This window comes from Salvelinus sp. IW2-2015, unplaced genomic scaffold (genome assembly GCF_002910315.2).
Source record: "Salvelinus sp. IW2-2015 unplaced genomic scaffold, ASM291031v2 Un_scaffold7085, whole genome shotgun sequence".
Taxonomy (NCBI): domain Eukaryota; kingdom Metazoa; phylum Chordata; class Actinopteri; order Salmoniformes; family Salmonidae; genus Salvelinus; species Salvelinus sp. IW2-2015.
The window spans coordinates 3,491-16,159 of record NW_019948345.1 but is presented as its reverse complement, the minus strand read 5'-3'; the positions used below and the strand labels follow the sequence as shown (position 1 = coordinate 16,159).

Genomic DNA, 12,669 nt, shown 5'->3' with positions numbered 1-12,669 from the left:
CTGTGTTGGTGAGGGGTGGGAGTTAGTGGGAAGGGAGGGAGGCCGTGTTGGTGAGTGAGGGGTGGGAGTTAGTGGGAAGGGAGGGAGGCCGTGTTGGTTAGACGCTGAATGATACAGACCGTGTGTGTAGGACAGATAAGAGCAGAGACAGAGTAAGTAGAGGAAATGAAGTGTTAAAGGGATAACTTAGCTCCCCCACACACACACACACACACACACACAAGAAAAATTAAATAACACGTTTGTTCACATACATGAATGAACCCTTAAACAATACTTAAAGACTTTTAATAGTCAGGCCTCCTGACTGAACATAGCATGCTGTATGTACGTACAACAGCATTGGGCTATATCCATTCATTCTTTATCACATGGCCATTATACAGTTTTCTACAGCCATTATGCAGTAGCCTATATCTAGCATGGTCAGAAATGAACTGAACTAGCCTGTATCTGTTAGAACATGCATGGTATTCATACAGTAGCCTAGGCCTATATTCACTTGTATCCTCTGGCCTCCTACATCAAAAGGACCTCAGGTCACCCTGTATGACTCCAGTTAACAATAACTAACATAAACGCTCTCATTTATGGAAACAAACTTTATGGAGTGAATGGTGCTCATTAAGTTAATGAAGGCACAGTTAAAGTCTGTACACAGGATAGGAAGTAGTCGACGTCAAACGCCATAACGAGTGCTGATTTGGCTTCATTCTCTCTCACGGTGACACTGTGCCTGTCTTTATGATGGGCATTAGGGAACATCAGACTGATTCCAACAACTGGGATGTTACAATAACCTCTGAACCTACACATAGTGTGCCTGGACTGTAACATAGCATACAAACAGACAAGATAACTGATTGTAGCTGTGTTAGTGGAACACACACTCACCTGTGTCAGCAGTGATGGCGACTCCCCTGAGCAGACATTGTATAGCAGTGGACCACCTCTCAGCCTCCACCCTGGCCTCAGCCAGGTACGCCCTCACCTGCCTCCTCCTGGACACCCCCTTCCTCCGCCTCCCCGGGGGATACCAGTATAGAACCAGCAAGGGGGGAGCAGGGGCACGGGGACAGCTGCACCCTGCCAGCTCTGACAGGGGTAGTATTAGACGTGCCTCTTTACCAGGGCGGGGGGCCAGGCGCTGGACGTGGATGTGGGAGGGGGTGAGGGTCAAGGCGTAGCTGGAGGCAGGAGAGGGGTTGGGGGAGGGAGAAGGGGACGACAGACCCCCAGGACCTCCAGGACTGTTGGGGCAGCTGTTGCAGCTGCTGTCCGTTCCCCAGCCCCCGAACTGGCAGTGGAGGAGCGCCTCAGCTGGGGATGGGAGGGGGGGCTCTGGGGAACGCATCCTTAGTGTGGGGGGCTTGACGGGAGAGGACTTCCAACCCTCAGGTTTAGGGTAGGTACGGTCTGTTTCCTGACAGGTGGACGGTGTGTGAGTGTTTCATGCAGTTGGCAGTTTGTTGGATGGAATAAGCCTGTTTAAATTCAGGCAGTGATACACATGTCAGTTCATTTCGCCACTGATGGCCACCTTAAAGGAGAATCAAATAGAAGCACCTCTCCTTAGGATCTGCTAGGAAGACCAAAATATAACTATAGACCTGTCAGTCTGTATTAAAAACACAAGTTATTTATCCTTGAAACCTTAAAATCATTCTTCCACTTCAGTGCTTGAATTGCAAAGGCAACGCCACAAAAGCACCTCCGAGTTTGACGTGTGAAATCCATCTGCACTCAAAGAAGTATTGTACGATCCAAGAAAAAATAACTCCCACTGGCCTTCAGATGGAGATTCTTCTCTTTAGTGTGTCAATCCAACAGAGGAACATAAAAACAATGAAAAACACCAGCCTTCACAACGCAAATGCCGAAGACAAGGATCGATCTTAGATCTGTCAATTCCAGATTATGTCTTCCTTGTCCTTAAATGCTATCAGATTCTAGATTTGTCCATTTCGGAATGATCGACAGACAAGGCTTGTAAACAAAAACGATATACTTTTCAAGTTTAAAATTAAAACATTATATATATACCCCTAAAGATTAAAAAAATATAACTCAAAGATATGCTTAAATTACAGTTTGAAATTATCTTGATATTTATCAATAAAGTGCAGCTTAGAAATGATGGCTACATGTCAACCAAGAGTTTAAATAACATAAAATAAAACAATACATCTTAAAACTATAAATCAGACCAAAATGAACACACCTTGGTCTTGCAAGGAGGCTATAGCAATTTACTTAGCACTAGATTGTGGTGGAATATTGCGTGTTAAGTGCTGATGTCAAACGTCCCGGTCTTCCACAGAAATGAGAGATATGTGGAGGCAGGAGAAAGGTGTGTCAAGGTAGAATTTAAATATCACTCTTCAAGAGACAAGCAGGCGTTACAGTAGTGAGATAGCTACGCGGTCAATGTCCAATTCTAAGTGTCATCTGAATGAAAAATGCCACATAATCAGTTGTTTTCCATCAAAGACAGAGATGGAAAATAAACAAAACAAATAAAAACTCTAAAACGTTACTAGATTGTGCCGGGGGGTGTGTCATTTCCTGAGTTCAAGGGTCCATGTTCTTGTTCCTTCACATAGATATGTATACCTAGAGAGAAACACTGGTATTAGCAATCTATTAGCTTCCAATGTGTTCCAGCAGAAAATACTCATTCTATATATTCAAGTGCTGAAGAAGCATAAAGGAAGTGACTAGTATCAATAAAAATGTCCCTTTAAAACTAGTACTAATGGTTTGCTGGTTGTAGCCATCAATTGTCCCATTAACAAGCACCCATATTAGCAAACGTATTTCATTTCAAACTCCACATTTCTCTAGTATAGGCTAGTACTTATCGTAATGAACAATATTAGTAAAATGCCTGCAATAAGTGATTGGTGACGATAATTTTCAGTTTATCGTCCCAGCTCTAGTATCAATGTCACTCCACCCAAAAGTAACTTTATGTTTCGTTGACAAAAACACGTGCAGTCGCACCTTGTAAGACAGTCATTGTGAAAACAATAGAACAGTAGAAAACAAGGAGAAAATTACTTTCAAATAAACGTTTCCAACATTCCAGCCGAGTGACTGAGACAGGCTCCCTCACCATGTCCTCTCTCCACATGTCCTGCTTCTAAGTTTAGAGTGATGTGTATGCGTGTTTCACAGTCCGAAACAGTTTTATATTGTTCCAAAAGGTGAGTGACTCTTTGGCCAGTTGCAGAAGTGAAAGCAGGGCAGCAAACTCGTGAGAGATTGTGGTTTAAACAGGATTAGGCAATCTGTGTGCATGCATTATCCCCATGTCCAGTATTCCTTGAAGTCATGCCATGATGGCTAAACCACACTGATTTAGAATCACACGTTCCTGACATCTGTGCTCACTGATGCGAAGACCTAATTTGGGTAAATTAACACTGGTTTATTACCACGTATGCCTAATGAAATTAACCGAGTTTGGTGGACACATTCTGACGGGTGGCGTTTGTCCAGACAGTCTTGAGTCTACTTACTTACTCTCTTTCACAATTTGTAACCAGTGGAAGTATGATTCAGACGGATTAGCCTACTAGACAGATTCTTGCCCATGACTGGCTTCGGCAGGCATAACTTGTAGCGACCTTCAAATATAGTTTACTCAGTCATCACCAATTGCTTCTTTACATTTTTACTAGTGAAATACTATGGACTGAAAACACAATGTGCTGGTTAACATGTAACCTGGAAAAGCTTAATTCAAAGGAAAGTGTCTATCATTCAGATTCAGCTATCATAGACGATATAACATAACGGACCCATAAGAGGCTTCCTTTTAAGTACCAACTGTTATGTTCAGTCGATAACCTTTATCTAAGGTGCTGACACAATCAAGACTTGGCAGATATGGAGCCTCTGATAAAATAATAATAATACTTGGTGCATTTGCTCGTGCCGATTGTTACACATTGTGTCCTTGAAATGCAGGGTGGCGGGTATCGCCGTTCTAATTTAGTTTTACTATGGCTGTGCTCCGAACATTTAGGATCCATTTGGCAGTCTTGCACACAACATTGTTTAGAAATGTGTGATCCTTTCTCGGATGGCTAGCTAGCAGGATAGAGCGACAGACAAATAACGTTGGCTTAGAATGAAGCCATCGAGCTACTAGTTAGCTAATAGTTTCGTAGCGATCTAACGTTAGATATTGTGGCTAGACCGAGCTTTTAGCCAGGATAAACCAGTTGCTTTTAACGTTATGACTAGCCAATACATGATTTTCAACACAGCATTGTTGACTAGCATGCTATCCGCTACTGTAACAAGTTGGGATATCTTAAATTGTCTAGTTTGCTGCTAACCCCAATCGAACGGTAACTGCTTTGTATACTGTATTCCCTGGCGATGGCTACTGTAGCTACCAGTCAACACAATCAACATGGCTATGACAATTTGAAACGTCAGAAGTAGCTAGCTAACTGATCAATAGTTACGCAGAGTAGACTGCTGAGCAATGATTATTAACTGTAGTTAACGCTTGTCATTTGCTAACGTTAGTAGCGAGGCACTAGCCGGCTAGCCATCATTTTGTCATTTCACCAACGTCAGCTAGCAACAATATGCTGACTAGCTAGTTTGGAGATAGCTACTTAATACTCAATTGGTAAAATAACCGTGTAAATATTAACCCTCAACTGTATAGACTGAACTCAAATTACCTCATTCTACCTCCCCGGCTTGCTTGCTCCGTAGGAAGGCTCTGTGGTTATCCTCCAGGAAGCGTGTATGAAACACTGGAGGGCTGGATAGTTTGAGCGGCGGGGAGGAAGTCCAATCCTGATAAGGAAAGACATTCGGGACCTACCGACATTCTCCAATAGTTAACGGCGCCAGTGCACCACATTGTGGAGGCCACAGATAGTGACTTTCAGTCGATCATGACACTGAGGACAAGACTGGACTCAAGCAGTCTAGGCTAGACTGTCCATGCTTCCAATGCACTCATCACCTGTCTAAAAAAAAATATTACACAAGGCATTGACCTTGTTATTATAGTGACTAAATGTTATAAAACTGGGCCTAGGAGTGAATAGAATAGTAGCTTGATATCAAATTGTCCATAGGTTTGCACAAGAAAATGTGTAGAGTGAAGTACTATGCAGCGCAACAAAGCTCTGAAAAATAAATGGACAGAGACATCGATCAATCACTATCTTATTTGTATCAGATTCCGGGAAAACAAAAGAGACTTTAGCCTTGTATCCACGGCTGGATTCTGGCACGAGCAGCCTCAAACTTCCTGCCCTTGGAGCGAATGTAGGGCCTGAGGAGAAGAGATATGCCAATTATTCAGTGTTTATAAGTGTTTCAAACAACTTCCTAGATTCTGCAGATAATATGTTGATTATGTTGCCTTGTCCATCAACTCAATGTAAACCAAAGCAATAGACTGAGGACAAAACTAACAAAATACAGCATGGCCTAACGTATTAGAAAAATTTTATGGCATTCCCCTTCTCCGTTCTTGAAGTAATCACTGAATATGATTAACTGGTTGAGAAAGTGAAATCTAGTGGAACTCAGGCGTATACATTGTTAATATTTGTAAATAACATTTGAGTTCAACAAATTTTTCTGCACCAATAAATGTTTATTTGGATCAGAATGATCCATATTCTGGAATCCTCGTTTTGCAATTCAAGGTCAATCTGGAATTTTTGAAAATAAAGTAAAAATAAAATCAGATGGATCATTCTGATCAAGAGGCCACAACATCAAGATCACTGATCAGATGTTCAGTGCTTTTGAACAGGCCTACCTACACCTCGCATCTACTGGACAGTTATGGCACTAACACTAAACTGTCATAGGGAACCGAGAGGAGTAAACTAATGTATTAGTGGTATTTGTATTTTATATAGATTTGTGCTATTTGTATTTATATCGTAAGATTTTCACTGTACCCTGCATTACACCTGCAACCCCTGTAGGTGACGATTAAACACGGATCAAAAAGGTACATGCATTACTTGCAGGGACGCAAACTGGTGTAGGCCAAAACGTGGACAACATTTATGTAAAGTCGCACGCGTGACTGAGCTCCTTTTCCCTTACGGCAGGTCTCTGTCTACGTGACCGCAAAAGCCTAGCCAGACTGGCCTGTGCTCTTGTTCTTCCATAGCGAAATGAAAGATTAATTAATCCAACATAATAGAAGGACCATCACTGTCTGACACCGCCATCTCACCATCACGGCTAAGTACCCCCCCTCCAATTTAGGCTAAGATCTACATGAATCACGTGGATGACCTATTTTGAAATCATCCCTGTATTTGACACTTCTCAATACAAACAAAATTGCCACATTTAGTACCTATACTGCAGTCAAAATAATTTTCAGATGTAAGAGTATTTTAAACCTCCTCACCTTAGTTATATTGACATATCTTGGTTGTAGTGCCTTTCACCTTTATAAACCCACCCTGAATGCACCCTTCCAGTGGGATCAGTATTATCGCCATCTAAAACAACCCTAACCACTAACTTTTGAAAAACGCAAAAACAAATAATCCTGATGATTAAATGTCAGATTGGATTACAAAATCCAAATCCCTATACAGAGGACCCAATCTCATTTACCAGTTTTGAAATACTAAATTCTAACAATTAATGCAATTGCCGTTTTTTTAACACTGGGCTCAGGGGCTAATTCAGTGAGGTGCAATATATAGATTAGAACATTTCAGACAAACGGACAATTGTTTCTACATGACAGAGAAACATGTTTGTCCTTCTCTACACAGGCACATCTAGTATCCTAATTCTAAAGTAGGGCCCTCCACAACAAGCCCCTGTACTAACAAAACATCTTATCCAAGTTCTCAATATTCAGAAAGTGTCCTCCGTTTAAAAACATTGGTGATTTTCATTGAAAACCAAACTGGAACGAACATGTCAAACAATTTGGAAAACATTCTCTCAATTGATAGATATTGAATGAAACCCTAGGAGAGCAACAATCTCAAGAAAGGGGTACAATACTCACTTGGTGTGGCTGTGGGGGGTTCCACAGGCTTTCCCAAAATGCCTGTATACCTCTCTGCCCTTACGGGGTCCTGAAAGAAGGAAAACAAGCGAGTTTCAGACCAGAGTAACAGGGTTGTCACTACTCAATAGCCACAAAGCCAAAATTGCCTATGATGTAAAAATGAATGAACACAAAATTAACTTTTTGGCCTTAATTTAGGCAGATTTAGGTTTGCAGTGTGGTTAAGGTTAGGTTTAAGAGAAACTGTAGAAATAGGCAGGGTTTAGCCATAATCCAACTGTGGCGGTGATAACAGTAACAGGACTGTGGAGCAAAGGTACAACAGAATATTCCCAGCATAACTTTAAACTTGAACATCGTTCAAACTAGCAGTGTTCTTACCTGACAGCAGCACGGTGCCCTGTCCTTTGGGGGCAGCCAGAGCCAGCTGGTCAAAGGTCATGACCTGACCTCCGGCCTTCAGGATCCTGCGGCGAGCGCCGTCAGTCACCTTCAGAGCGCACACCTGAGCGAAGGGAGAACAGAGCACGTTTAGCAACTCATGTTAACACTTAATTCATTTTCAGTGAAGTAGTCTTCACTGTGGTCCCGTGTGGCTCAGTTGGTAGAGCATGGCGCTTGCAACGCCAGGGTTGTGGGTTCATTCCCCACGGGGGGACCAGGATGAATATGTATGAACTTTTCAATTTGTAAGTCGCTCTGGATAAGAGCGTCTGCTAAATGACGTAAATGTAATGTAAATGTCTAACCCTAGTCCGGAAGAGCTACCTAGTTACAGGGTGGGAAGGCTTTTGTTGTAGCCCAACACCAGATTAAAATAGTCAGGGGTGTATTTACTCCGCCGATTGTTGCAAAACGTTTCTTAAAACGGAAGCAAAGGGAACGGAGAGGGACCTACCTGAATTTGGCTAATAGAAACGCTAGTTTTGCTCCTAAACAGTTTCCGCAATAAATACACCCCAGGTTAAACCAGGTGTGTTAGTGCTGGAGCAAAATCCTGACCCAAACAGGCATCCAGTAAGTTAAAACAACCTTTACCTTGAGCTTGGGGATATCCTGAATTCTGACATCATCAGTGACGGTTCCCACGACAACTGCAGTTCGGTTCTCACGTCCAGGCAGTTTCATCTTACGGATCTGAAGAGGAAGGCAAATAGTTCAGAAGAGGGACAACCGCCACACAGTAAAGATAAATACTAAGATGCTTTCACGTTGCTATGTATTCATATCAATAAACCTGGAAGGACATTGTCCCGGTTTCTCAATAGCAATGGAACTTAGGCTAACGAGGGATAATTGATGCATCGTTCCTACAAACTGGCGAATATGTAACACCAGTATCCCAAAAACACCACGGAGAGAACGTTCGCAAGTGCATGGTTTGGAGCTGCCTCGATACTGATCGGAACGAAAGAAAGGCAGCTCTCAGATCAACTTTCTCCATTCAAATCATACTGACGACAGATCAGACCCTAGAGGGATATTACCACTGTTGACTACAAATATTTAGGCAGTTTTGTCTAATCCAATAATAATGCACCAAATAAGATTTGTCATCATTGCACATGTTACACAAGAAATATTGAAGCAAAAGCCTACAATTATAAAAAATATAACTAATTGAACAGCAAATCAATTTAGATGACTGAAATAGGCATATGTTTTATATGTAGCCTGTGTTTTATCCTATCCTGTGTGACCTGGCTGGACTCAAGCCTGGGGGGGTGTACAGTTCAAACACATACAGATTATTAATATTAGGCAAGGCTCTTTGATTTACATATATTCTTATGTCCCAGAGACCCGCTAGAGTCTAGACCGTTGTCATAGTCCTGGAGGGCCGATGACACTCTTTCCATAGTCAACAAATCCATGACTTCCACGCTGGAGCTCTGTGGATTACACTCTCTCCAATTCAGAAGAATTGTTGATTTGACTGATAGGAAGGCCAGTACAGTGATACGCTGCGTGGTTCTAGGTTGGATATTGTCCACCCTACTTCCTAGCAGTCACACTACAGGACAGACAACATATCTACCTCAGTCCACAATCTTTTGACAGCTGGACATTTCCATAAAATATGCATTTGTGTACCAACCTCACCGCAGCCATGCCAACACAATTCTGAAAGGCTTTGATCCATTTTTTTTTTCAACACGTGAGGTGTAATATAAGCCTATGTAAGACCATTTGAATAATTTTATACCCTACAGTTAGTTGGATATCAATGTTTTTCCATATTGCATCCCACTGTACTGCGGTGAGAGATACACCCAAGTCCTGTTCCCAATGTAACGGAGTAGGGATGTTGCTGTTTGGGGAGGAGAGACCAACCAGCTTGTATAAGGTGGAAACCGTTCCTTTCCCATTAGCAGCACCCCTTAGTGTGTTGTCCATCACTTTTAGATCCCACATCAACACCATGAGGAAATAGATTATTGATTTAAGATGCAAATAAGGTAGAAATGCCATATTATTTAAGCCAAACTCTGCTATCAACTCTTTAAAATGGTTTGATATCACCATCCCTTACGACCTGCCCCACCTGACTGATGTTTTGGCATAGCCAGGTAATATTAGCCAATGTCTTTCTCCCTGTAGTAAACAAGGGTTGTTCCATATTGGACATGAGGGATGCTTCATAGATAACCTTTTATGAAGTATCTTTGCCACGTCACATGAAAACACACTTGAGTTATCTTACAGTAGCACTTGGGGAAATACCATAATGATGATATAGAGATCAAATTACCGTCACAAGACAAGTAATACAAATAAACAGGAACAGCTAATCCACCCTTGCTTCTTGATATGGACAGTTTATGGTTAATTATTGGTTTCTTATCTTTCCACAATAAGCCAAAAAATAAACTACACATCTCTTTAAACCAGTACTGAGGGAATTGAAGGGGTACAGAGGACATAAGGAACGGTAGCCTAGGGAGAATGTTCTTTATCACCTCTGCTCGTCCCTATAGTGCTAAAAGCTAGAACGGTCCATCTCATAACGTCATCCCTAATGAGCTGTAGGACCCTTGGTATCGTACAGCTGGGATTTGACAGTGTTAGTATGATATCATCAGCGTATAAGTTGGTTTTGAAGTCATGACCACTCAGTGATACCACTTATATCCCCTTTAGCCTGTTTTAATGCGGTCATCTCGGTTTCCATTGCAAGATTATTTTATTTATCCTTTACTCATTTGTAACAATAAAGACATTGTAGTCAACTTTGTTCTGAAGTTATCTGCGGTAAGAAACATCTTGATTCCATGTTTAGCGGAGATCTTGTGTATAAAGTGACGCAGATGGGCAAAAAAAGCATCCAACGACAGACTCGGTAAATAATGAGCGGTTTCAAGTCCAATTTTAGTAACGATGGTTTTGGGAAACCGCTGACATTGTACAATGCTCCAACAATGAACTTAGTCTTAAGATGCATTTGGGAAACTGGGCCATTACATTTAAGAAATTTAGCAGACACAGGAGCAATAAGGGCATGACAGACTTTTCACCTGGTGGGTTTGGAACCAGCGACCTTTTGGTTACTGGCCCAATGCTCTTAAATCGCTAGTCTACCTGCCACCCCAAATGGGACATGTTCAAGAAGTCACATGAGAGGTGGAAAGTTCTCCAGCTCACTCAAAGGTACCAAATCATCAGAAGGGAAATTAACCACAACATAGAAGTCAAAGGTCAAAAGAGAATCATAACTAGAATGTTTGAGCAAGGAAGTGTCAAAAGCACCAATAAAGCATTGTAGCGCAACAGGCATAAGCAGGAGTACCAGCTGAAGTTGTCCTTCCACTTGTACTGTTGCCCTCTTAAGTCTTTGAATCTATGAACTTGACTGCCATTCAATTGAGTTGATTGTAGCAATTTGATTCTGTAGCAGGTTAAAAACACAGCAAAGGGACGGATTGATGGATTGATGTAACTCACCATGCGAGACACCGATATCGGAGGCCTGTGGGTCCTGCTCATGAAGAGCCTCCTGAGGACCACCTTGTTGAAGGGAGCAGTGGAGCGACGGGCCAGGAATCTGTACAGCTGTGGGGAAGATTAAGTAGAAAGTATTGACTACTCAATGTAAAATGTTCACAAGGGTTACTCTGAGCTATGTGCTGCATAGATTTGACAATTAACCAAAAAAAGGCTAACATTAAGATGGGAAAATCAACAACTTAGTTGTCGGACTACTTGTTTACATGACAATGCCTTAATGTGAACTTGAATCACAATGTATAAAGGTTGTAACACTTACCTTGACCAGGAGCCTCAGGTAGATATCCTGACTCTTGGGCTCCTTTCGGTGCACCTTACGGTCCTTGTTGTGTCGGATGTCGACTCCCTGTGAATAGAGATGGTGCAGGTAAATACATGAGAGCTTGCCATTCACGCACTGATCAATTAAAAACCTAATTATTAGTTACAGTGTTAATGACATTTCTGATCACTGTGCCAGGAAATGTACCTTTGCATGCTTCTGAACCCTATGCTTTATGGCTAGGCCTCAAACGATAGATCACGTCTAGAGTGTACTAACGCTAGAGTGTAACTCATACCTAAACAGCACACAAATTCATACCCAACTTGAATTTGGTAGCATACCGTCAAGCATAACGTTGCAGTCTCATACACAGCGGCTAACTAGCGAGACAGCGAAGTAACAGTTCACCAACACTGGTCAAATAGCACGTTTTCAATTAGGGCCATCTACCTAGTCAGATATCCGATACATTCTAACTTGGAAATGTCTCAAAACGAAGATACAAAAGTTACCGACATTTCTCGAACAGCAGTACCATTATCGTGTCTAATTTACACGCTGTCTTTCAGTAATTAGTGAGAATACCAGGTAGCAAGCTAGCTACTGTCACACTAACCACCGGTAGTGAAGGACTGAACCGTATCGTTAAAATGCCAAATAGTATGTCAATACCATTCGGAATTCAAACCAAAGACATCAAGACAAATAGTTACATGGAAATGGTTGAGTTGTGCTACTGTAAAAGTGAGGATGGACTTAGATTAACAAGTCGGAGCATTAACGATGTTTTCAGAATCTGTACCTACCATCTTAGACTCAGAGTGGAAAGGAAAAAGGAAGGGTCGCTGTCTCGCGATAAACACATCTCCGCGATTACGGAGGTCACACGCGTTTTCTTTGGCTGTATTGCTATTACTTCCTGTGTGATCATCACGTCGTCAAAAAATAATTTAATATTTTATATTGTTCTATTCGTTAATTAATTTAATCCATTCATAATTTGTGTAAAGGCTAGTGTGAAGTGACTTTCTAACCAATAAAACCACTATGTGAAAAACTAATTACATTTCAAAATACAGTAGTCTATTATATTTTACCATGTGATTTACATACATTTAATAGCCAATTTTATTAACAGAACAGAAAATTGAACTAGCTTCTCTTCTTGTAATTTGTCAGGCTCTTTATTTTTTAACTTTATAAAAGATTTAAATATGTATGTTTATGTGTCAGAATTCATAGTTCCAGCTTTGAGAGAGAAAAAAAATGCATTTCTCATATATACAGTACCAGTCAAAAGTTTGGACACACCTCCTCATTCAAGGGGTTTTCTTTATTTTTACTATTTTCTACATTGTAGAATAAT

General features: G+C 41.4%; 2 protein-coding genes across 3 annotated transcripts; both read right to left on the bottom strand.

Moving 5' to 3' along the window:
• Positions 1-296: 296 nt before the first annotated feature.
• On the bottom strand, positions 297-4,789 carry LOC112079163 (sphingosine kinase 2-like). 2 transcript variants are annotated; one of them, XM_024145191.2, is made up of 2 exons: positions 4,704-4,789; positions 297-2,613 (listed from the first exon to the last, which is right to left on the bottom strand). In XM_024145191.2, the coding sequence occupies exon 2, from the start codon at positions 1,352-1,354 to the stop codon at positions 875-877; it is 480 nt and encodes a 159-aa protein (XP_024000959.1). In that variant the 5' UTR covers positions 1,355-2,613; positions 4,704-4,789; the 3' UTR covers positions 297-874. The 2 variants fall into 2 exon arrangements, with proteins under 2 accessions (XP_024000959.1, XP_024000960.1); XM_024145192.2 differs by lacking the exon at positions 4,704-4,789 and adding an exon at positions 3,061-3,438.
• Positions 4,790-5,189: 400 nt separating this feature from the next.
• LOC112079164 (large ribosomal subunit protein eL18-like) lies at positions 5,190-12,209 on the bottom strand. Its single transcript, XM_024145193.2, has 7 exons — positions 12,110-12,209; positions 11,298-11,384; positions 10,976-11,083; positions 8,072-8,170; positions 7,415-7,538; positions 7,031-7,100; positions 5,190-5,308 (listed from the first exon to the last, which is right to left on the bottom strand). Exons 1-7 carry the CDS (start codon positions 12,110-12,112, stop codon positions 5,236-5,238), a joined length of 564 nt encoding a protein of 187 aa, XP_024000961.2. The 5' UTR covers positions 12,113-12,209; the 3' UTR covers positions 5,190-5,235.
• Positions 12,210-12,669: the final 460 nt, after the last annotated feature.

Excerpts from the sequence above, each read along its gene's own strand:
- LOC112079163 (XM_024145191.2), bottom strand. The coding sequence starts at position 1,354 with ATGCGTTCCCCAGAGCCCCCCCTCCCATCCCCAGCTGAGGCGCTCCTC.
- LOC112079164 (XM_024145193.2), bottom strand. Across the intron at positions 11,084-11,297 it reads ACCTGAGGCTCCTGGTCAAG|CTGTACAGATTCCTGGCCCG; the intron begins GTAAGTGTTACA and ends TCTTCCCCACAG. Across the intron at positions 7,101-7,414 it reads GGGCACCGTGCTGCTGTCAG|GACCCCGTAAGGGCAGAGAG; the intron begins GTAAGAACACTG and ends TCCTTCTTTCAG.